General features: G+C 40.9%; 1 protein-coding gene across 2 annotated transcripts in view; it reads right to left on the bottom strand.

Moving 5' to 3' along the window:
* The window catches only part of LOC114548661 (rho GTPase-activating protein 44), a 97,469-nt gene that overhangs the window by 7,660 nt on the left and 65,197 nt on the right, over window positions 1–24,612 (bottom strand). For both annotated transcript variants that reach the window (XM_028568673.1, XM_028568672.1), the window contains exons 8-16: window positions 23,840–23,908; window positions 23,671–23,752; window positions 21,726–21,853; window positions 20,581–20,692; window positions 14,301–14,382; window positions 14,112–14,192; window positions 11,735–11,848; window positions 10,777–10,868; window positions 10,496–10,676 (exon numbers count right to left, since the gene is read on the bottom strand). In XM_028568673.1, coding sequence (XP_028424474.1) covers window positions 10,496–10,676; window positions 10,777–10,868; window positions 11,735–11,848; window positions 14,112–14,192; window positions 14,301–14,382; window positions 20,581–20,692; window positions 21,726–21,853; window positions 23,671–23,752; window positions 23,840–23,908 — 941 coding nt within the window. The remainder of the gene's footprint in view (window positions 1–10,495; window positions 10,677–10,776; window positions 10,869–11,734; window positions 11,849–14,111; window positions 14,193–14,300; window positions 14,383–20,580; window positions 20,693–21,725; window positions 21,854–23,670; window positions 23,753–23,839; window positions 23,909–24,612) is intronic.

Consider the following 24,612-nt stretch of genomic DNA (forward strand, 5'->3'; position numbering starts at 1 on the left):
GAAGAGCAAGACGAGGAGGAGGAGGAAGATGAGGAAGAGGGGTAAGGGGGAGGCGGCCTCTCCTCCTCAGGGGAGGGGTAGGCGTAACCGGAGTCCGACCAATTGGAGGATGCCTCATCCGAGCTGCAATGATAAACATAACAATGTTTCATGGGGAATTGAGCCGGTCTCCAGAAGCTGAAATGCTGTTAAAGTGGAGGAATTTGTTAGTAACTAGAGTTTAAGAGCAGGGATTATTGATTAATAAGTTTAAGTTTGGGAGGAAATCAGGTGGATATTAATTATTGTGTCAGAAGGGAGAAGTAAGGGCTCCAAGTAAGGTTCAAGGGAACAGCTCTGAGGGAAATAATGAGTAGGTGCTCCATGGTTTTCAAATCACAGAAATTAAATAAAACAGAAAAGTCAATCACCTCATCCATTGCAGGGCCTTGCGACAATGGACTGTTATGCTTTTAATGATGCTTGGACTAATGACAAAAACAAAACAGATACATAATTCATGCACATGCAGCAATGAAATACAGAACTATGGATGAACTTCTCTGAACGTTTTTTTCCACGTTAACAGGCCTATGTAACAACCCAGCCTAAAGATGTACGGAAACACAACTCAGGCAGAAAAAATGAAATTCTCCACACATGGCTCATACAGATTCAAGGATGAAAAAAAAAAACGAAACAAAGAAAGAAACTTCAATCACAAAGTTTGACACAACATGCTTCACTAGAGGTGAGACAGCGGGGTTCACGCGGAGGTGACGATGAGCGTTTCTTTGGGGAAGAAAAAACATGAACACACGAGAAAACATGGAGCAGACAGCGCTGTTCGGGCGTCAGTTGCAGGGCGCAGCAGCACACGCGGCGGGGGAGGGAGCAGCAGCAGCAGGGGGGAGGTGTGTGAGGTAGGGGGGGGGTGTGAAACAGGACGGGGGGCACGACAGCCTTACCTGGCTCGGTCGCTGTTAGTGGGAGGAGGGGGGGGGAGGGGAGGCAGAGAAATCCCCAGGCTGCTCGGGGATGAGAGCGTCAGTGGGTGGGACAAGGGGGTGCACGCTCGGTGGCGTGGAAGAGCTTTTACGCGTAGAAGACGAGCCCCTGCGTGACACCCAAGTAGTGTCCATCACCCTGACACCCATGCTGCAGTGGGACAAAGATGCACAGCCAATCAAACCAAGGGAGTGTGTGTGTGTGTGTGTGTGTGTGTGTGTGTGTGTGTGTGTGTGTGTGGTTCAGGGGGGGGTCCACACCCTAAACAGATCGTCAGGGCTGCTAGAAAAAGGATAAGCGTCTCTGTCCATCATCTGTAGGACTATTGACAAAGACCTGACCCTGGATCAGCTTCACTCTACTCCACCCACACAGCCTCGCTTGGGTGTAGGCTACTTACAGTCCTGAGCATGCAGCAACAGAGAACAACATTTTATCTACACAATGTCTCGCTTAAATGTATAATTCCCTTTTTTTTTATTACGATGTATGTACTGTATGTATGATGAAGGGGAGATGATAAAACTTCTGATAACTGCAACACAAGAGCAGTTTGAATGAAACAAACACGGAGAAGATGAAGACGTTATGTTCTCTTTGTTATTCAAAATAATTATTAAAGGAGTAGTTTGACACTTTGGGAAAAGCATTTATTTTCTTTCTTGTTTAGATGAGAAGATTGCAACCACTCGCATGTCGTTGCATTCAAAATAAAGCTGCAGCCAGTTAGCTTAGCTTAGCATAAAGACAAAAAAAAAAAAAAAAAAAAACAGGGTGAAAATGCTAGCCTGGATCTGTTCAAAGGAAAATAAAATCCGCTAACTAGCCCTTCTAAAGCGCAATAATTAGGATTATCACAGATAGATTATAAACAATAACCCCTTTTTTCTGGTACAGGTTGTCCATTGGTTTGTTGGTTTGTTTATTTGTCTGTCTGTCATGTGGTGTGGGAAGAAAATGAAAGAAAATGTATACTGCATCAACATTGTGAGATAGGGCACATCTTATCTGCGCTCTACTCCTATCTTGTTTGTTCAATCAGTACAAAGATTGACATGTAAAAACTGCAAGCTGTGGTCTTCAGCTGTGGCTGAACGTTATATTATAAAACTATGGAGTTATATTACTGTCATTAGTCAAGAGCGCATTATTTCAATTTGAGAGCATTTCTCACTGATATTACGTTCAGATTTCTTGCTCTCACACTCAAATATTCACTGCTCGTGCTTGGATTTGCTCTGCTTGTGCTCAAACTTTCTGCTTGGACTCAGATATGTTGTTGTTTGGACAGATTTCCTGCTCTCAGCTTTGAACCTTCTCCTCGCACTCAGGCTGATTCTGCTCGCTTGCAAAGTTTCTGCTCTCGGATTTCTCCTACGCGCTTGGATTTTTATGTGTTATAACCCTGCCAAAAGACAACAACCAATAGAATGCCAGCTTTAGTGTTGACCAATGAAATGATCCCTGCCCCGTTGAGGGTGCGTTTGATTTTGTACGCTGGTGCTGTTGCCTTGGAAATGACAACATCCGGTCTCTGAATATGAAAAAAACCAAGCCTTTTTTTGTTTCTATTTTCGAGTGTTTTTTTTTGTTATGAAATAGAAGCCATAGAGTAGGTAGATCTGGAGCAGATGGTTGTAGTCTGTAGTCAGTCATACAGTAGGTAGATCTGGAGCAGATGGTTGTAGTCTGTAGTCAGCCATACAGTAGGTAGACCTGGAGCAGATGGTTGTAGTCTATAGTCAGCCATACAGTAGGTAGATCTGGAGCAGATGGTTGTAGTCTGTAGTCAGCCATACAGTAGGTAGATCTGGAGCAGATGGTTGTAGTCTGTAGTAAGCCATACAGTAGGTGGATCTGGAGCAGATGGTTGTAGTCTGTAGTCAGCCATACAGTAGGTAGATCTGGAGCAGATGGTTGTAGTCTGTAGTCAGCCATACAGTAGGTAGATCTGGAGCAGATGGTTGTAGTCTGTAGTCAGCCATACAGTAGGTAGATCTGGAGCAGATGGTTGTAGTCTGTAGTCAGCCATACAGTAGGTAGATCTGGAGCAGATGGTTGTAGTCTGTAGTCAGCCATAGAGTAGGTAGATCTGGAGCAGATGGTTGTAGTCTATAGTCAGTCATACAGTAGGTAGATCTGGACCAAATGGTTGTAGTCTGTAGTCAGTCATAGAGTAGGTAGATCTGGAGCAGATGGTTGTAGTCTGTAGTCAGTCATACAGTAGGTAGATCTGGACCAAATGGTTGTAGTCTGTAGTCAGTCATACAGTAGGTAGATCTGGACCAGATGGTTGTAGTCTGTAGTCAGCCATACAGTAGGTAGACCTGGAGCAGATGGTTGTAGTCTATAGTAAGCCATACAGTAGGTAGATCTGGAGCAGATGGTTGTAGTCTATAGTCAGCCATACAGTAGGTAGATCTGGAGCAGATGGTTGTAGTCTGTAGTCAGCCATACAGTAGGTAGATCTGGAGCAGATGGTTGTAGTCTGTAGTAAGCCATACACTAGGTATATCTGGAGCAGATGGTTGTAGTCTGTAGTCAGCCATACAGTAGGTAGATCTGGAGCAGATGGTTGTAGTCTGTAGTCAGCCATACAGTAGGTAGATCTGGAGCAGATGGTTGTAGTCTGTAGTAAGCCATACACTAGGTATATCTGGAGCAGATGGTTGTAGTCTGTAGTCAGCCATACAGTAGGTAGATCTGGAGCAGATGGTTGTAGTCTGTAGTCAGTCATACAGTAGGTAGATCTGGACCAAATGGTTGTAGTCTGTAGTCTGTCATACAGTAGGTAGATCTGGACCAGATGGTTGTAGTCTGTAGTCAGCCATACAGTAGGTAGACCTGGAGCAGATGGTTGTAGTCTATAGTAAGCCATACAGTAGGTAGATCTGGAGCAGATGGTTGTAGTCTATAGTCAGCCATACAGTAGGTAGATCTGGAGCAGATGGTTGTAGTCTGTAGTCAGCCATACAGTAGGTAGATCTGGAGCAGATGGTTGTAGTCTGTAGTAAGCCATACACTAGGTATATCTGGAGCAGATGGTTGTAGTCTGTAGTCAGCCATACAGTAGGTAGATCTGGAGCAGATGGTTGTAGTCTGTAGTCAGCCATACAGTAGGTAGATCTGGAGCAGATGGTTGTAGTCTGTAGTCAGCCATACAGTAGGTAGATCTGGACCAGATGGTTGTAGTCTGTAGTCAGTCATACAGTAGGTAGATCTGGACCAAATGGTTGTAGTCTGTAGTCAGCCATACAGTAGGTAGATCTGGACCAGATGGTTGTAGTCTGTAGTCAGCCATACATTAGGTAGATCTGGACCAGATGGTTGTAGTCTGTAGTCAGCCATACATTAGGTAGATCTGGACCAGATGGTTGTAGTCTGGTCAGATACTGGACCAGATGGTTGTAGTCTGTAGTCAGCCATACAGTAGGTAGATCTGGAGCAGATGGTTGTAGTCTGTAGTCAGCCATACAGTAGGTAGATCTGGAGCAGATGGTTGTAGTCTGTAGTCAGCCATACAGTAGGTAGATCTGGAGTAGCAGGGTGAATTCTAGCTATCATGGGTTGGTGATATGACACACACAAATCAACAGGGGTCGAGCCCCTCAGCCCCACCTGGATGAAAAGAAAGTAAAACAAAATACTTGTTTTTTCAATTCAGTTTGCTTTGTATTAATTAAACAAATAACTGCTATTTAAGGAGCAAATAAGAAACCATACAATTTCTAGATCTGTTTTTGTTATAGTGGTGAAATTGTACTTAATGTTACAACTTTTTAAACAGACTGATATGAATCCATCATTTTCAGACTAATGTTATATGAAGGAATGAAGACTAAATTCTGATGAACAACACAACAATGATGCAAAAACTGACACAAACAATCCAGTTTCTGGTGTTCTTTCAGTTATATTAGTTTAGGTTCTACTACTGGCTCTAACATGAAATTAGCATAATCCCCAGGAACATGGTTAACAAAACGAGGAAAAAATACAAAGTGGGGTCATCACATATACACATACAGTCCGTCATATGTCGTTCAATCTAGCTATACAATAAAGAACATCTATTTGTTTATGGACATCAAGCTAGGCTATATGCTAGCGCCATATGCTAGCTAGCTAGCTAGGTGCTTAAGTTATGTTATTACTCACCCTCGTAGTTGTGAACATAACTTCATACGTCCCTCTTCAAAGCTTTCTCCCATTTCCTGATGGGTGCAGGTGAAAGTGCGTCGACCATTCTGTGCACATTGTTGACATATACTTATAATAAAGCTATAAACGGCGCGGGGATAAACTTGGTTATAGAGCAGCCGCCCTCAACAGACGTTCTAAAGTAAAACAAACGCACCCTCAACGGGGCAGGGATCATTTCATTGGTCAACACTACAGCTGGCATTCTATTGGTTGTTGACTTTTGGCAGGGTTATAACAAAAAAAAATCCAAGCGCCAAGAGGAGAGATCCGAGAGCAGAAACTTTGCAAGCGAGCAGAATCAGCCTGAGTGCGAGGAGAAGGTTCAAAGCTGAGAGCAGGAAATCTGTCCAAACAACAACATATCTGAGTCCAAGCAGAAAGTTTGAGCACAAGCAGAGCAAATCCAAGCACGAGCAGTGAATATTTGAGTGTGAGAGCAAGGTTTTGAGTGCGAGCAGTGACTATTTGGGTGTGAGAGCAAGAAATCTGAACGTAATATCAGTGAGAAATGCTCTCAAATTGAAATAATGCGCTCTTGACTAATGACAGTAATATAACTCCATATAAAACAGGTTCAATATTTGCTAAAATGCATTTGCGAGGTGATCACAAGCAGCAGAAGTCCACATTCACAACTCAGTACATTCCCACTTCTGGAAGTTAAGAGACAAAACAAGTCGGAGCACTTCCAGAGCAAAAGATTGATGCTGCAGAAGTAGAACTGGATATTACTCAACGCTGCAGTGGTTTGGACTATTTGTAGGCAATGAAGTAGAATGCATGTAAAACTCAAATGTTTGAAGGCATTGAACAAAATACATTTTGAAGAAAGACAGGTAGCCTTCCTGTCACGGTCATGTTCTGTGGCCAGGGGCCTTCAGACTTTCTTCTTATATAACTTTATTTAGGATATATGATAGTATTTGTTTCTTTTTCTGTTCATTTATTGTGTGAGTTTTCTGTGCTTGTCTGTACCTTGTGTCCCTGTAGCCCTGCCCTGCATGGCTACCATGTCTTTGTGTCATCAGTCCTCGTTGTCTGGTTTCCACTGTCATGTCATTTAGTTTCCTGTTTTAGTTTATTAAACCTTAAAATCTTCCTGCTGCCTCCTCGTCTCCAACCTGCATTTTGGGTCCTAGCCTACTAATGCACAAACTCTGACAATTCCGTCCTAATTAGTGAGCTTTAGAGGTGCTGATTTTGGAGAGAGGCTAGCAGGCTAGCAGTTTTTCCCCATGCTTCCGTCTTTATGCTAAGCTAAGCTACCTGGCTGCAGCTTCAAATTTAAAGGGATATGCCACCGTGTGTTGAAATAGGGCTTATCTCGGTCTCCCCTAGCTGTAGATAGGTGGGCTAACGCATTTTTTGTGCATGCATTGTTTTAGTCCGGTGCAACCCCGGCAGCGCGCCGCTAGCTTAGCGTAGTGAATGGAATCCTATGTTGCTGGTTAGCACGTTGTGAGTAAAAGTGAGCCAACAAAAGACAAAAAACAACCTAATTTCTTGCACTGAGACAAAAAATGCGTTGGCCCACCTATCTACAGCCAGGGGAGACCATGATAAGTCCTATGTTTGTATGTTAAATTCCTTTAACATACAGACATTAGCAGAAAGTGAATAAGCTTCCCCCAATGTCAGACTTCCTTACTTATTGATGTAGTTGGCTGAGACTAAACAACAAGAAGCTGTTGTACTCGCAGGCTGAACAAGTTTATCCAGCGCCACAAGGTGCTACTTATGTAAACACAGAAAGAAAGGCCTGCTTTGTCCATGTCACCCCTCTCTGTTGGAGACATTGAACTATAGGGGTCCAAGTGTGCCACTTCAGGCAGACCTGACTGGAGAATTAAACACACACACACACACACACACAACAAATGGCCGACACTTCCGGTCAACGTGCAGCTGAGACAAAGAGAATGAATGAATAGACCGATGAGAGGATGACTCAGGAGGGAAAAGGATCTATACTGTACCTTTGTATCTTCCTAATGCTGCGTAGTTAAAAACAGAGACAAGCACAATGAGGACAGGGAGTAAGGATCATGGAGGAGAGACGCAGTCTCCCCGGGCTCATTAACAGCACTGTTATCAAAGCAGCAGAGGAACTTTGGCAGGAGGAACTTTTTAAGACAAGAGCCAAGATGGAGGAGCAAATTTGGAAGGCTGGCCTGATAGGGGATAAGAGTCCCGCTGAGTGTAATGAGGAGAGCGATTTGAGAGGGGAAATGTGCTTTAACCACGCCAAAAACCCAGAGAGAAAATTATCGTTCCATTTAATGTGCTAATTAGGTCAAATTTTCCCTAAAGTACACAAAAAAATCCTCCAAATATTAAAGACAAATGTGAGAGGTTTCTCGCCAATGCAGTGTTGTTAGTTAGTCTTAGAATTTCATATTCATGGTACAACTTCTTATCAATATTTTGGCCAAAAGTAAGTTGTCACTCTTTATTTTATGTGCTTTTGGTCTTAGGCTTCTCTTCATCGTTTGGGACCTAAAGTTACAATGAAAGAAAATGTTAACGCTACAGCATACAATTATATTTTTTAGACAATACTGAGCTCCAACTTTGTGGCAACAGTTTGGTAAAATAAAAAAATAAAAAAAAAACATTCTCGTTTCAACGTGGCAATTCCCCTCTGTGCACAAAGCCAGCTCCATATGGAAATGTTTTTCACAGTTTGGGGCGGAAGAATTAACATCTCATCTAACTCTCAGCAAGAAAGTAAATAAGCTTCCACATTTTTGTGTCCTTGGAGCATTAAAGGTTTAAAGTTATATTACCTAATTTGTTAGTGCAGCAAAAATGCTGCCCGTTTTTACTCTGATATAATCTCTAAAAATAAACTGTCACACTATGCAGTTTTTACCTGCCTTGCATATGTAACCTTGTATGTCCAGAGACTACCAATAAATTATTCTCACTGGCCAGATTAATGTAGAGGGTAAGTGAGTGTGTGTCCAGGTACAAGAAATGATGGGGAATTATAACGTTTTTAATTCTACAGATCCCCTACAGCAGCACATTTAAGTGTCTCTGAACATAAATTAACTTTTAAAAAGGGTTGAGAACTACGTAAACATTTTAAATCCAACTTTCACAACTGTAAAAACCGAACCAATGCTATACAACCATCTTTTGTACATAAAAACCTCTTTCAAAGGCTGCCTCACTGTGCTGATCCTGCTGGATCTGGAGAGTGTTTTTAATGAAAGTAGAGCTCTATTGATCAGATCCCACACACACACACACACACACACACACACACACACACACACACACACACACACACACACACACACACACACACACACACACACACACACACACACACACACACACACACACACACACACACACACACACACACACACACACACACACACACACACACACACACACACACACACACACACACACACAGTCCAGGTTTAATTAGCTGGGCTACTTGTGGTCCCAGTGCTGCAGAGCTCAGCCGCAGGGCCTGAAAAGACCAAGGGTGTATTAAAGCTTTAAAGAAAGAGAAACAGAGACAGACAGAGGAAAGAGAAAGAAAGCCACTGACTGGTTTTCAGCTAATCCTCCGCTACAGCTTGAGGATTGTCAGATTCCTCATTTCACGGACGAAATGTCATCTCCTTTCTCCTCTTTTTCTCACTAGGCTGCAGATAAAGAGCGATACAGTATTCTATCTGTCCACCTCATAGTGAAACACTGACGTCACCTCTCGCATGAAACGTGTGTAATCAGTGGGGAATTCTTTCACTCTTACATCACCTGTCCGACCCTAGTCACGATAAAGACTTTACGTACCTCAAAGTAGCCTTATCTAGGATTTTTTTTTTTTAAAGCTAACTGGTCAGTTAGGATGCACCCTGAATGAAGCTGTAAAGACACCACAGACGTAGAGACAACTGCTGATTGATTCAGAGGCAGAGCGACATGATTGCGTGTGGTATCACTGGGAGACTTTTTGTTGGCTTGTTGGAGCAGTTTTTATCTCACAGATCTGGTTTAACTGTCATCTTTCACGTTTTACAAGCATATTGAACTCTTGTTGGCAGCTCATTCGGAAGTGGTAACGGCAACAGTTGACAAAAAACTTCTCAGGTAAAAAAACCTGATCATTTTGGGACATATTAGCTTTTTTGGCGAGAGTTAGATGAGAAGATCAATATCACTCTTTCATGTTTGTCTGTTAAGTACGGAGCTAGAACCATTAGCCTAGCTTAGCACTTTCTAGAGTAAGAAACTACAAACTTGTAGTTTTTACATTTCTGTTTCTGTAGGGATTAAAAAAATTTGATATAACATGGTAATTAGTGAGCTGTGTAGGTGCTCGTAGGTGGTGTTTGGTTATGTCTGGATAGAGTTAGGCTAGCTGTTTTCCCCCGTTTCCAGTATTTATGCTAAGCTTAGCTAACCTCTTCCTGGCTTTAGCTCCAAACTTAACACACAGACATGAGAGTGGAATCAATCTTCTCATCTAACTATTGGCAAAAAAAAAAGCAAATGTGTCCAGTGGTGGAAGAAGTATTCAGTGTCTTTACTTAAGTAAAAGTACTAATACCACACTGTAAAAATACTCTGTTACAAGTAAAAGTCTTGAATTGAAAATGTATGCAATTGTCGTCAGGAAAATGTACTTGAAGTAGTAAAAGTAAAAGAACTCGATGCAGATAAATCCTCACATTTTCGAAACTGGAAACAAGCCAAAATAGTTCTGTCACTCAACTAAGTGTTTAATGGTCTAATCATGTCAGCTGTACTCGTAGGCCGTTATATTGTTGGGTAGTTTAATTTATAACAAAACATCAGATTGTATGATCTACCTGTGTTTTGTGTGCAGAAATCTTAATGTGTAAAGTAACTAGTAACTGCAGCTGTCAGATTAATGTAGCGGAGTAAAAAGTACAATATTTCTCTCTGAGATGCAGTGAAGTAGAAGTAGAAAGTGGCATGAAAAGAAAAGACTCAAGTAAAGTACCTCAAATTTGTACCTAAGTAGTATTTGAGTAAATGTACTTAGTCCCATTCCACCACTGAATGTGTCCCAAAATGCCAAACTCATTCTTGAACCCGCCGACTAGTTGATGCTAAAACGGATCAATGAAAGCCTGCTTCTGTTGTCTGTGCAGTGGCCTTTAAGAGTAATCTGCAATTCACCTAATAATCTAAACACTTACTCCACCTTTCTATCTCTCTGTAACTGCTTTATATGAGCCTGTACTTTGTACATTGTCTGTTACTCTGCAGCTAAATATGTTTAAATGTAATCCCAGCAGAGATAGAGGGGTCCTACCCGTCCTTCTTGTAGAACTCCAGCATCATGTTGTCCGTGGCGACGCTGAGCGGCCGTCGACTCTGGTCGTTCTGCTTCCGCTCCATCTGCTCCATGTCCGGAGACGGCATCGAGCTGTAGTTGGAGTTGTGGTTGGTGTGGACCGGGCTTCCGTAGTTCCCCGTGACGTTGAACTCGATTTCTGAGACAAAGGACAGGATACAGAAACAATTCAAAGATGAAGTCGATTGGGAAGAAGTGAACCCTCCTTTTCTGTTTCCTCTTGTGTTATCCCTCCTCACCTCCAGGGAAGAACCAGTCGGCGTGCTGGATGATGGGCTCGATGATGCCGACGATCTGCAGGGAAACTGTGGTCATCATCTCTGGGATGTTTCTGCAGCGGACAGAGAGGAGACAAAGACTTTTTTATGGTGGGACTTTAGCATTGTAAGGATTTACACTCAGGTGGTGATTAGCACATTTTCACGATATTACAGAACCATTAAAAGGAGAAAATTAAAAAACACTTCAGAAATGTTGGCTATTAAAATACTAATTAAAAGTTAGAGAGGGATGAAGAGTTTGTAAGATTTACACAGAGATATAAGGGAGGTGTCCTTCACCGTTTCCAAACTGCTTACTAATCATCATCATGAGTGCACTTCATGATAAAAACATCTACTGGAGATGTGTCAGAGCCTTGTGCCTATTGGTCATTTTGCTAATAGCACAGCAAAATAAAGCGAGCTGCGATGAGCGAATGCCTGTGGATACAGAGTCCTTTTCTTTTCTAGATTTTCTTGCGGAAGAAAATATTTGGCTGTCTTCGTTCCCCTCAAATTGACCCCCATAAATTTCACTGAAGTGACACAGGGTCATACAAAACAAGCAGCTCCTATAGTGCAACCGAACCCTCATTCATCATAATTCATTTAAATTCTAGTGGAGATGCCAGAGTTTCAAAAGATAGCAAATATGTTAGGTTGGATTTAGGAGAAAGGTGTGTAAAATTACATTTGGACTATTTCTTTCTGATTGAATGGTGCAGTTATAAAAAACATGGCGTTTTCATATCATCATATAGTTTCCATCAAAAACAAGTTGATAGACAATATGTAATGATACATATAACCTTTATATAATCAGGTAATCTCATTAAGATAAAGATCTATTTTGCAAGAGAGACCTGTGGACAGAGAGGGAAAAGAAAGAGGGAAAGAAAAACAAATAGAGACTTATTCAACATCTCTGCTTTCTTACCCTTCGTTGTGCATCCACAGCAGGTTCGGTCCGAGGACAATAGCGATGTTTCCAGGCGTCATCTTGTTCACATCCTGATCTTCAGTCAGTTTGGAGAGGAATTTGATCAAATACCTGTTAATACAGATACAGGAACTCAGTCAGTCGATGAAAAAATAATTACTTAAAAAGAACTTAAAAGTATATTCAACTTCTTTAGGAAGAAGAAAAACATCCGTAAGGGTTCAGTGCCTCAGCACAAGTGATTCAAATTTTCAGTCACAGTCAGAAAATCTGACCAGAAAAGGACATACTTAGAAGGACATACAGGAAAGCCAATGTGTTTTTTAAATAGTTTATTTCACTTAGAAGTAGTCAAGTTCATCTGAAAAATACAAAATGAAAACAATTTGGAGCGACATACAGTAGTTTTCACTGGACTGCAGCGATTTACAAAACTACAAGATCGTCAGTACAGGAAGCTTAGCAGCTAACAGATAAGGAAGAAACTTCGGGAAATTTAGCAGATCGTGCTTAGTTAGTGAGATCACTGTCCAGGTTAGAGGACGGTAGCTGTTGATACTGAGCCAAATGTAAAGCCACATTCCCACAGATCTACTTATTCTTTGTCATGTTTTCAGTAGGCTATATGTGTGAAAATGAGACATGTAAAATAAATAACTTGGAAAGTAACAGAGCTGTAATCCAGGCCCTGATTTCTTTAGGTTTAAATAAGATGAAATCCAAGACTCAACACATGACGCATACTGACATTATTACAGCAAATTATTATCACTCTGTTTCAGTCAATTTTTTTAAGATTCAAAACTGTGGCAGTGTGTTTCTGTGGCTCTGCGAGAGCAGCCGAGCTGAATGACTCATCCTGAGGTTGAACTACAGTTGAATGAACACGAGGCAGCTCATTCCAGCGAGCAGCGATCATCTGGACAGGTCTGACAGGTCTTCTCAGAGGAGGACTGTCAAAAATACGCCCTATTTGTGCGATTCGATGATGACACTGACAAGTGCTGCAGTATCTCTGCTCATTCAATTTCTCTCCCGTCCCATCTCTCTTCCTCTTCTACCTCGTTGTGCCTTTTGATCAGGAGATAAACCCTTCAGCAAATATCCGCAGGTCGCCTTAATCCAGCAGAAAATACAGCAACGCATCGGCCTTATGGCCTCTTTCTCACACTGAGGTTTTCTTTCTGACAGTTGTCAATTAGAAGGAAGCTTAGAGTTTCCACGGACCAATGGCAGAGTGTATTTCTATAGCCCAATATCTCAAATGTACAATCTGTGCAGCATACGACACCCTCCGCCCTTGAACCCTTGTTTCAGATAAGGATAAACTCCCCCCAAAAAAACCTTTAACAGGGAAAAATTGGAAGAAACCTCAGGAAGAAACCTCAGGAAGAGCAACAGACGAGCGATCAGTCCCTTAAGAAAAGGGGAAAACGGCTCATAATTTATGATTTGTTAAAGGTCCCATATTCTAAAAAGTGCGATTTCCATGTCTTTTGTTATTACAGAGCTGGTCGAGGAGCCATATAAATACCGTGAAAGGATCGCTCAATCCACAGAGAAATGCACACAGCCCGTATTCAGAAACTGTGCCTTTAAACGAGCCATCAGGACTTCCGTACAGTTCTGATGTCACAACTTTATTACACATACTGTGTATATATATATATATATATATATATATATATATATAGAAAGTGCTGCCGTTACAGTCATTCCCCTGCTGCAATGACCGCAGATGCAGAAGACCTGGAAAAACTGACCAATCAGAGCAGACTGGGCTTTTGCAGGAGGGGGTCTTAAAGAGACAGTCGCTAAAACAGAGCGTTTCAAACAGACAGTGAATACAGGTATATATTCAGACAGACAGTATGAGAAAAATAAAGTGTTTTTTGAAGATTAAAGCATGTAAACATCTTCTAGTAGGAACTTAAAATACAACTATGAACCTGAAAATGAGCAGGATATGGGACTTTTAATGATGTGGAGCGAGAAATGAGAAGGGAAAGGCCATCGGCAGTCATTCGGAAACTATCGGGAGCATGACTGATGTGTTAAGTATTGAGTCCTGCCGCATTAAGATGCCACGGCATCTCATCTAATTTGATGCTACCGTAAGTAATTTGTCTTGCTGCAGTGAACAGAGTGGAACAGTTTGACTCGTCAGTCGTGTTTTTTACTTTGAGAAAAAAAAAAGTCTTATATCATATAATTCATGGCATATTAGTCACATTTACCACCTCAGCTTTGTGCAATAGATGACGTCTATCTGAATTCTGACTAACTATTTTTAGTTGGTTGACTTCCAGCAGGGTCCAGGAGTGAGGAGGAGGAGGAGAGGACCAAGGAGTGAAACATAGAAACAGCGACTCACTTAAAGTTGTTGTTGTTGGCTGGGGGTAGTTTCTCACAGGCGTTGAGGAGAGCCTGCAGTCTCTTGTCTTGATCTTGAATGCTGCAGAAAAGAAAACGGAGATTGAACATGTTAAAAACGTAAAGAGAAGGTTCAAATGAAAAGCACCACTGATGTAACAACAACATGATGAAATGAAAAGATACAGACTTGGAGGCCTGGATCCAGTCGTTGTAGAGCTCGTATGTCATCAACGGCTCAGGGAGCTCCCGCAGGTAGGACTTCAAAGCCCCTGGAGAGAAGAAAATAAGAAGATGAATGCATGGGACCAAACCAAAACGACCCAGTTAGGTAGTAAATGCCGTAAACATATTCTATGCAAATCTTTACAATGATTCCCCGAAAGAACCATTCAGGTCCGCCTTGGTGCATGATCCACATTTTCTTTCAAACTTGCCATTTTCAGCGCGTAGTTTGCTAACTCGAAGTCTGTTGTTGCGGAGGGGATTTTGAGAAGGGGTTTTGAGAACGGCAACACACGGAGAGTGGGTGGTGAAGGGGCAAAGAAGGCTTTATCCTGGAAATCTACTTCCGTGAGTGACGACTCTGTGCTGTCCGTGTAGTTGTTTTGATGCCGTCATATTTAGCTGTTTACTATGTTGCAAGGGCATCATCAAAGTTGTTTGCACATAAATATACTGTAGGTACATGTGACTGTAAAGCTGTGGTTTTATTGGCTGAATTACAAATACACTGCAAGCATAAATTGGCTTAGTAAGAAAATCACATACAAAAATTTGAAAATAGTGTCATAATGCGACAAGTGCAGCCGCCTCTCACAAAATTTCAATTAACTACTTGGTCAATTTCACCCGGAACTCTGTCCAACAATATAATTCAAATGAAATTATTTTACATAATCAATTTTAGTAATTAATAAAAGCTTAGAAAAGTGCCAACATTTGGGCGAGCTTTCCTTTTGGAAGCACAGTATTCATGTTAAAATATCTTTTTACCACTCGGCCCTGCGGTGGGTATCAGGCTGTGCCGTCTGACGGGGGACATCTGTCTCTAGCTCTGACCTGAAGTATTCAGTATTCACTTTGTCATTTTACTGAGTACTTGCACACACAGAAGAAACAAGAAATAGTTTTTTTCAGTCAGTTTGTCATCAGTGCAATCAATAAAAACAAAAGTTAAAATGATATTTAAAATCAGGGTTCAAAATTAGCACCGTTTCCCAGCCAAAAAACCCAATAGTAATCTATTGTGTGGTTGGTAATATTTGAACATTCACTAGCCATTTGGTTTGATTTGGCTGGTGGACGAAAAAAGTAAATTTTGAAGCCTGTCTCAAACAGAACCAAAAAAACAATTCAGACAGAACAATCAATCCATAACATAGGAACAAGTAACCTAAAGCTGCCTATAAATCCTACTTCCACCTAAAGCAAAGAGCAGATACTCTGCAGCATGACCCGGCCTTACATCGTATCTGCTCAGGTTAAAACTACAGTTTCCCAAATCACTTGATAGGCAACTTCATCTGAATGCGATCACACGCTCAGTTTTGCATCACTGTTCATCTATTAACAGCCAAGAGGATAGATTATATCAAACACACATACAAATGAATTAAGAACAGAATATATTTTTGTTTACTCAAATTAAATTATGACTTGCATGATAAAAATTTCTCTGAAATATAAAGTTTATGCGCACAATTGATTCCATAACACTGCTATAAAATAGCATTCAGGCCGACCCACCATTATACAACACACACTTAAAAATAAACTATCTCTGAACACTAGTGGATCAGAACTAGTGGGTGGTAGTGTAATTTTCCAGTGCTGAGGAGGAAGGTGACGGCTGACTGGGCTTCTCTCTGACTCATCTTCTTTTTCTCGCCGGTCTGCTGCGTTCATTTCCCCCGGGAGTGCGTGGGATGGATGACAAACAACAAAGTCAGGGCATCCCTCACAGGGAGACAGCTTGGAGGCGGCTGTCGTTCTGTCTGAGTTTGTACGTGTCTGTGTGTCGGGATCGGTGTGTATACGGGCGTGTTGTCGCTTGTTTGTGCTAAATAAACATATTAAATAATAATAATAATAAGGAATAATATTGAAACTACAGACCGCCTCCTCCTATTTACAAAGAAGAGCCTGCTGCTTCTGATTGATGCTGATGGAAGATGAACCCCGTACACACTCCCACCCTCGCACATCATGACCACCATCCCCAGTGGGACATGCTCACAAATTAGATCTGCTGTTGGAGCTAACCCACTTTAATATGGGATCATTAGAGAGGGATGCGGCCTCGACTGGGATTCATCTCTTTCTTTGTCCACATGCTCCAGTGAACAGTCTTTGATATTTAATGATGGGTCAAAACATTGGATCTCCAGATGGTGTGGTTTTTATCGCTGCACTGAGGAAGTTTCCAATGAGTTTGACAGATTTAAAAATGCTAACTTTTGCAAAAGAGCAAACTTGAGGCCCTCAAATGCAGTCTTGTATAAAAGTATCTTACCAGAAAATGACTTTGGTAGAAGTGAAAGTCACCTTTTAGAATAATACTTGAGTAAAAGTCTTAAAGTATCTGATATTTACTGTACTTAAGTATCAAAATTAATTTTATAATATTAAATGAACTTAAGTATTAGAAGTAAAAGTAAAAAAAAAAAAAACATTGATTATGAACTTTATTGTGGCTTCCTCATAGTGAAGCAGAATATTCAGGGTTTCCACACCTTCTTAAACATCAAGTCTGACATCAACAAGGAGAAAAACAGAAACTGAATTTTATTTTTTTTGTGAGAAAAAATCTTTCACTCCTCACGTACGGAAACATTTCTTGCAAGTAACGAAGACGCTGAGGGGAAATGTATTGGACTAAAAGTATACATTTTATATAGGATGTGTAGTGGAGTAAAAGTAAAATTTTCCAGAAATATAAATAACAAAGTAAAGTACAGATATGTGAAAATTCTACTCAAGTAGAGTAACAAAGTATTTGTACTTTGTTACATTACAACACTGAGCAGGAGTGTGTGAAGTTTTGATTAAAAAGCATTCATTCAGGTTTCATAACTGGGGAATTAGGACAACGGGTAAAAGAGAATAACCAATTTTGTATTGTGTTGCTGATGGTGCAGTGGCTATGACACATGCCTTTGGTGTGGGAGACTTGGGTTCAATTCCCACTGTGATACATCCACCAATGTGTCCCTGAGCCAGACGCTTAACCCCTAGCTGCTCTGGAGGCGTGCAACCTCTGACTTATACAGCAACTGTAAGTCAATTTGGATAAAAAGCGTCAGCTAAATGACATGTATTCTTATTTTAAAACACAAGGTTCTTTTCTGTGAAGTTTGTTCGTGTTTTAAGTCATTTTCAGCAAACTCTTTCAACAACACACTCTTGTCCTGAATCCCATCGATCAGTTTTAGCCTGATGAAAGTCACCCAGAAGGCGATTCGAGGGGAGATGCCACACCCATCCCCAGGTCTGGGTATAGAAATACACTCCAAACCCTCAACTGCAGTGCTTTATGTTCCTCTTTAAATGTTTTTTTTTTCTATTGGATGGTCCACAGTTCGCTTTGTGTTCAGAGAGTCTTTCCCTTTAGGCGTCTTTGTGTGTGTCCTATGTAATACCAATCTTGTTGATTTAACCACATCAGTGGAGTTAGAGTTGATTGATTCTCTGGTTGCATCAGTTTTGAAATTAAGTAATATTATATTGTTGTAATGAAATTGGAGGCCTGAGCTGGGAGTTAACTTTACAGTAATTATTCTTTTACGGGTTGGAAAAATTAATAAACTAAATAATTAGTTTTGCAGATTTCAAAATGCATTGTTCTCAACTTTTTCAGGCTCTATGGAAAATAGTTTTAGCTTGTTATTATTAAGGTTTTCATCTGACAACAGCATTACGCAGCAGTCGGCTCCAGTAAAAAGACAAGCGCCATCCTGGAATAAAAAAAAGATCAATAACAGCACCATAAAAGCTTTTCTTTCTTTTGAACTCTGATTTAAAAGCACCTCAGTACCAAACAGACAGATTGCTTGACTATGAGGAATCTGTCTGTCTGTACTCCCAGTTATATATGGAATTTATCTCCAGACATGTTTGTGATATTTTATTGAATATCAACAGAAATACAACTACAAAATGTTTGCTTTTCTTGCTGCTGACTCTCATGTGTAGCAGCCAGAGGAGCAGACTGAATCCTATTCAAGACTTAAAGGACAAATCTGGTGCAAAATGAACCTAGGGGCTAATAACAAAATGTGTAGGCCTAGCGAGTCGACCGTTCTCTGGGATTAGTTTTCACGCTAATCGAATGTGACCAGTTTTAGCACAAACTAAACTAAAGGGAATTACCTTATAACGCTAGTCGTCGGGGCTCAGATAAAGTAAAAGAAATCGCTATTTCTACACCACTAACGAGGCTCAAAATAGCACCACACTTCCACGGTAGCATAACGAGGGTCCCCAGTCGAGCGACGCACGCCGTGCAACGGGAGCTGAACTGAATGCACGTTGCACAGCGTTCGTCGTTCGACTGGTCGTGGCTGTTTTCCCAAGATGGCGCCCGCCTGTATACGTGAACGGTACTGGTACTTTGTAATAAACTGTCTGTACACTTACAAAGTGTGGTGATATTTTGAGCCTTGTTAGTGGTGTAGAAATAGAGATTTCTATTTACTTTACCCGTGCCCCAACAACTAGCGTTATAAGCTAATTAGCGGTTTGCGATAAAACTGGTCACATTCGATTAGCATGAAAACATGTCCCAGAGAACGGTCGACCTGGTACACGTGTGTTATTAACCCCTAGGGTAATTTTGCGCCGGATTTGTCCTTTAAAGTCAACTTTTCACTCTCATAAAACTTTCAAATGAACCTTTAGCAGGAAATTCACTGCTGAGGTTTACGGATGACAGCTGCAGAATACGTAATGTGTGCAGGAGGAATTAACGTCACACACACAATATATTAAGGGATGACTTTGAAGCAAGAACCCACCGGATCATTCAGCAGCTTAGTTATGATGTTTGAGTGGAAGTGAAGGTGGCGGGGCAGACGTCTCAGTCACACACGGAGACTAACGAGCAACGGGTGCCAACTTTTAAAATCTACCCCTGCAAGGCGAGTTTCACATCCTAGACGATCAGTTAGGCAGCTAGGAGACAGGAGGAGGAGGGGTGGTGGGTAGGGCTGCACGATATGAGGGAAATATGCAATAACGTTGTTCAACATTGCGATAACGATATTACATGCGACAAATAAACCGATATCAAAGTGTACTCCGTTCAGCATTTCAGTATTCTGCTAAAATACAACAAATAGCTTGTTGAATTTAACACTCTGAGGTCTAAGGGCATTTTTAGATATCTTCTTGAATTCTCCTTTTTATTTATTTTTTTGGGCATTTTAAGCTTTTATTTTTATAGGACAGCTGAAGACATGAAAGGGGAGAGGGAGGGGGAATGACATGCAGCAAAGGGCCGCAGGTCGGAGTCGAACCAGCGGTCGCTGAGTCGAGGAGTAAACCTCTATGATCCTCATGTGTGTCATATCAAAATGTTCAGAACAACCTCAGCTTTCTGTACAGTGATGCCCTACATTGTTCCAGAGCAATGTGTAAAGAGATAATTTGGCCCTAAAGCTGAAATATTTCCCAAAACTCTTGTGAAAACACACCTACACTCAATTGTTTTAGTGCTTGAAATTAGTTTACAAAAGTGTTGAGTTCACCAAAGTAGTGTAATACAGTATATGAATTGAATTATTGTCAAACATTGCTTGGACTCGCTGGTGCGTCTTTTGTCCTCAGAGGTTTAAAACCAAAACATTCTATTATTGAACAAATTGAACATTGAATTGAATATAAAAGGCACCACTAAAAAAATAATGACAGCTACATTTTAAAGTGCAGTTTTCTACTGATATTTTCTTAAAGTAACACAAAAAAACCTCTGAGTGGGGTGCCCGGATAGCTCAGTTGGTAGAGCGGACACCCACACACACACACACACACACACACATATCTATCTATCTATCTATCTATCTATCTATCTATCTATCTATCTATCTATCTATATATATATATATATATATATATATATATATATATATATATATATATATATATATATATATATATATATATATATATATGTAGAGGTTTACTCCTTGATGCAGCAGGCCCGGGTTCAACTCCAACCTGCGGCCTGCTGCATGTCATTCCCCTTCTCTCTCCCCCCATTCATGTCTTCAGCTGTAATAAAGGCCGAACATTTTCGAAAGAGTATTAATTATTAAAAAAAAATCAAAAAAGAAATCTCTGAATGTCTTCCGTGATATGTCGCAGCCTTTCGCGATGCGTTAACTGCGCCAGTAGATATCGCCCTGACGATAAAAAAACAAACGATATATTGTGCAGCCCTAGTGGTGGAGGTGTTGTTGTGGAGAGCTGACCTGCAATGGCGTGAGGGTCTGCAGAGTACTCCTGAACATCCATCACGCCGCAGTCCAAAGACGCCTTCAGCTTCTTCAGTTTGGAGGCCGACGGAGCGATTCTGAACAAACCCTGAGACACAAAGCATGACCACACCAGTTCAATTCCCCACTCAACTCTTAGTCTACAGCTTTGGATAGGCCTACTTTACATTATTCCTAGATAGTAAACTTAAATTAAACGTTGATTAACTTCATAAGAAATCATTTTTGTGTGTTTTTAGGGTTAGGGTAAAAATCGTCAGATGAGCCAAAGACAATGGTGGAAAATAACTTAAGTAACTTCTCAAGTACTGTACTTAAGTAGAGGAGACCGGGGTTGGTTGCAACAGTATTAAAAAAAAAAAAAAAAAAAAGGTTATTTTGGAACCGGTATTATTCACAGTATCGGTACACTGTTGTAAAAGTCCGTAGAAATACAGGCTAACATACTGTGTTAATATGAAGGAATTTTGTGATTTTTCACAGGTATTTTACCGTATTTTGATTTAAAATACTAAACTAGTATAATATAATATTAAAGATTAAACTTAAAGCTATAGTGCGTATATATTCACATTCATGGAATATTTTTCTTCACAGAGTAGCATTAGGTGAAATCCTTTTTATGTGGATTGTTAGTTAGAGAAGTTCCAGCAGAAATTTCTCCGATTGTTGCCGTAGAGCTTTAGATGAAATCAACAAATATTTCTCTGCACCACATCCCAAAACATTATCCATACCGTTTAACAAACACCGCATCACGTCTAACGACTATAGAGTGGGAATTAAGTTATTCATAATGATATATTTGTGTTTTTCTTTTAACCTCATAAAGATACCGTACGCTCAATATGTCTCCATTAAACAATCGTTACGGGCTGAGCAATTAAAGCTGCACAGCTCACTGGCCTGACAACATTATAAAATGAGGACATTTCTTTCCATCGCACATTAATTAAACAGTCAAGGATTATTTGTTTCAGCTTTAAGCAAACTGCTTTGAGGAAACCAAGTGACTTCATCTAATTCTGCTACATTTCTCTTCAGTAAATGTGTTTACTGTGTTTCTGTGTGTCATGTAAAAGAGAGTATAGATGCAGTTTGTGTTGGCTGTGGAGTCTGACCTCCTCCTGCATGCCGCACTCCAGCAGCATGGTGACACAGGCCTCGATGGGGAAGGCAATATCTCTCCCACTGAGCGCTAAGTGCTCCTCTAATGCTTTCCCGTAGCACGGCTTCTCCACCCAGGTCTCTGTCAAACACACACAAACAAATAAAAACACACACACACAAAAACATGCATGAAATACAGAAGCAGCTACAGATGCTAAACATGTTTATCCCAAGCTGCAGAAAGTTACCAAAAACAAACAGGAAATATATTTGGAGGACCCCAAAAACCTATTTTCTCATTTAGCTTTCTCTCTAAGCGATGGAGTCCTGAATGAACACTAGTATCTGTCAAAGTAAGAAAGACACTGGTTCTTTCATAGAAAAGATTTCCTGTTTTTTTTGTCGGTGCGCCCTGACAGGAGCACTGACCTAACATACATGTTTTTGGGGTTGGGAAGAAACCGGAGCACCCAGAGGAAACCCATCCGAACACGGGGAGAACATGCAAACTCCACACAGAAAGGCCCGCCCGGACCGGGGATCGAACCAACCACAACCACTCATTGTGCAATCCTGTATCGTGTAATCCTGTATCGTGTAATGACAATAAAACTTTGGTTGTTGCTTATTTATTCACAATACTCCATGTTACGTGAGATTTGAAACATGTTGCCTGAAGAGGAAGGATACAAGGTCAAGAAGTACTTCCACTTGGATTAATCAGTGACCGCCCTCTTTTTGAACAGCTCCGGTTCCCAAAGTGAATTTTCCAATTTAATTGCTCTATTGACGTTTCATTAAAGGTCCCATGGCATGACAATTTCACTTTATGAGTTTTTTAACATTGATATGAGTTCCCCCAGCCTACCTATGGTGCTCCAGTGGCTAGAAATGGTGATAGTAAAACCGAGCCCTGGGTATCCTAACCGAGCCCTGGGTATCCTGTTCTGCCTTTGAGAAAATGAAAGCTCAGATGGACCGATCTGGAATCTTCCCCTTATGAGGTCATAAGGAGCAAGGTTACCTCCCCTTTCTCTGCTTTGCCCGCCCAGAGACTTCAGATACAGTATTAGGGGACCACTAAGGCCTATATAAAAGAGACTTCAGATACAGTATTAGGGGACCACTAAGGTCTATATAAAAGAGACTTCAGATACAGTATTAGGGGACCACTAAGGTCTATATAAAAGAGACTTCAGATACAGTATTAGGGGACCACTAAGGTCTATATAAAAGAGACTTCAGATACAGTATTAGGGGACCACTAAGGTCTATATAAAAGTATCCAAAAAGCACCATGTCATGGGACCTTTAAATGCTGATATAAAGAGTTTTAAGTCTGGAACCAAGCCAACCAGCTACAAGATGAATCGTGACAATAAAACTTTGTGATTTGGTGCAAAAAAACGTTTTGAAAACTGAAAAAGACGATCAGAGACTTCAATAGTAGCAGCTTACTAGCCATTTTTGTGAGTTCGTTTAACATTTCCATGGTAACAGCGAGCTCCAACAATCAGATAGGTCGCTGTTACTCTTAGGATTGTGGGTAGTGTAGTACTTTTCCATGACATCGCGAATAAAATCGCGGTTGATTTCATACAGACTTCTAGCTTCCACGGGAGCAGAAACCTTTGTTTCACAACCTCGCAGCTCGTAATCAATCTACCTCGAATGGTGTAGACATTATGGCTGATAATCAAACTCCTTATGGAGAAAATGAACAAGATTTTAACTTCCGGAACGACACTGTTGAGCTTCACTAATGCTGAGGACTTACGTAGAAGCTGCGTCAGCAACAGTTGAATTTAAATGTTAAAGCTTCAATTAAAACTAAATTTCAACAACAGGACCCCAAATTGTTCATTAAACACGTGCAAACTGACACACGTGGACACCGCAGCAGAGCCTGAGCACGATGACAGACAAACACAGACTCAGTGTTGGTCTGAAACTCACCCTGATGAGCTTTGATCTGAGGCAGCACACTCTGAAGCAGCTCTAATGACTTCCTGTGGTACTCTGCCTGGACTTCTATCAGCTAGACAGAAAAGAGATCAGAGAGTCTGTGATGGACGACAACAACATTTCTCTTTCTTCACAGTGGCAGCAGAGATGTGGTACTTACTGTCTGGAAGTAGCTTGCATAGTCCATTTCTTTGGCCACAAAACTGTACATGTCAGCCGATAGCTGATCCTGGTGAAGACAAAGAAAGAAAAAAAAAACAGAATACGTTACAATGAAAACCTAAAATGTGTTTAACATTAGCTTTTTTAAACGCAGACATTTAAGAGAATCGCGGGATCACATATAACACGAAAAATCCATCTTGTCAAGCTTCAAGGAATTCGCTTGTGTCCGAATAGCAGCGGACCGAAGCAGTCAGGCGAAAAATATAAAATATATATTGCCTCACAGCTGCTCCTGAAGCCCCAGCAACAAACTATTTTCCATCTTTCCCCGCTCAGTCCTCTGATCAGTTCAAATGTCAATCTGATCGTGTCAAAACTTTCCTCCATTTTTCTTTTTTTAAATTTGTTGTGTTGTTTTTTTGTATTGTCTCAGGTCTGCAGTGTAAGGACGAGGATTTATCAGCTGATATCAACATGAAATCATCATTTCTGTTGATATTTGAATGAGGAGGGTCCGTGTCTCCACGTACTTACGAACGTAGCCACGGCCTAGATTTAGCGCAGACGCATAAAGCGCACTTAAAAATTATAATGGTAGGGAAAACCTTGGAATATTTCACCATTTGAGACAGTTGTGTTCACACCCCATCATATATTTAGGCCAGATTCAATAAAAGGAGGAGAGTGACCAACACAGATAATAACAGATAATTCTCTTACGTAAATATATTGATTAGAGCAGCTTTAACCCTACATTAAAGAATAGCT

The sequence above is a fragment of the Perca flavescens genome, chromosome 21, assembly GCF_004354835.1.
Source record: "Perca flavescens isolate YP-PL-M2 chromosome 21, PFLA_1.0, whole genome shotgun sequence".
In the NCBI taxonomy this organism is placed as follows: Eukaryota; Metazoa; Chordata; class Actinopteri; order Perciformes; family Percidae; genus Perca; species Perca flavescens.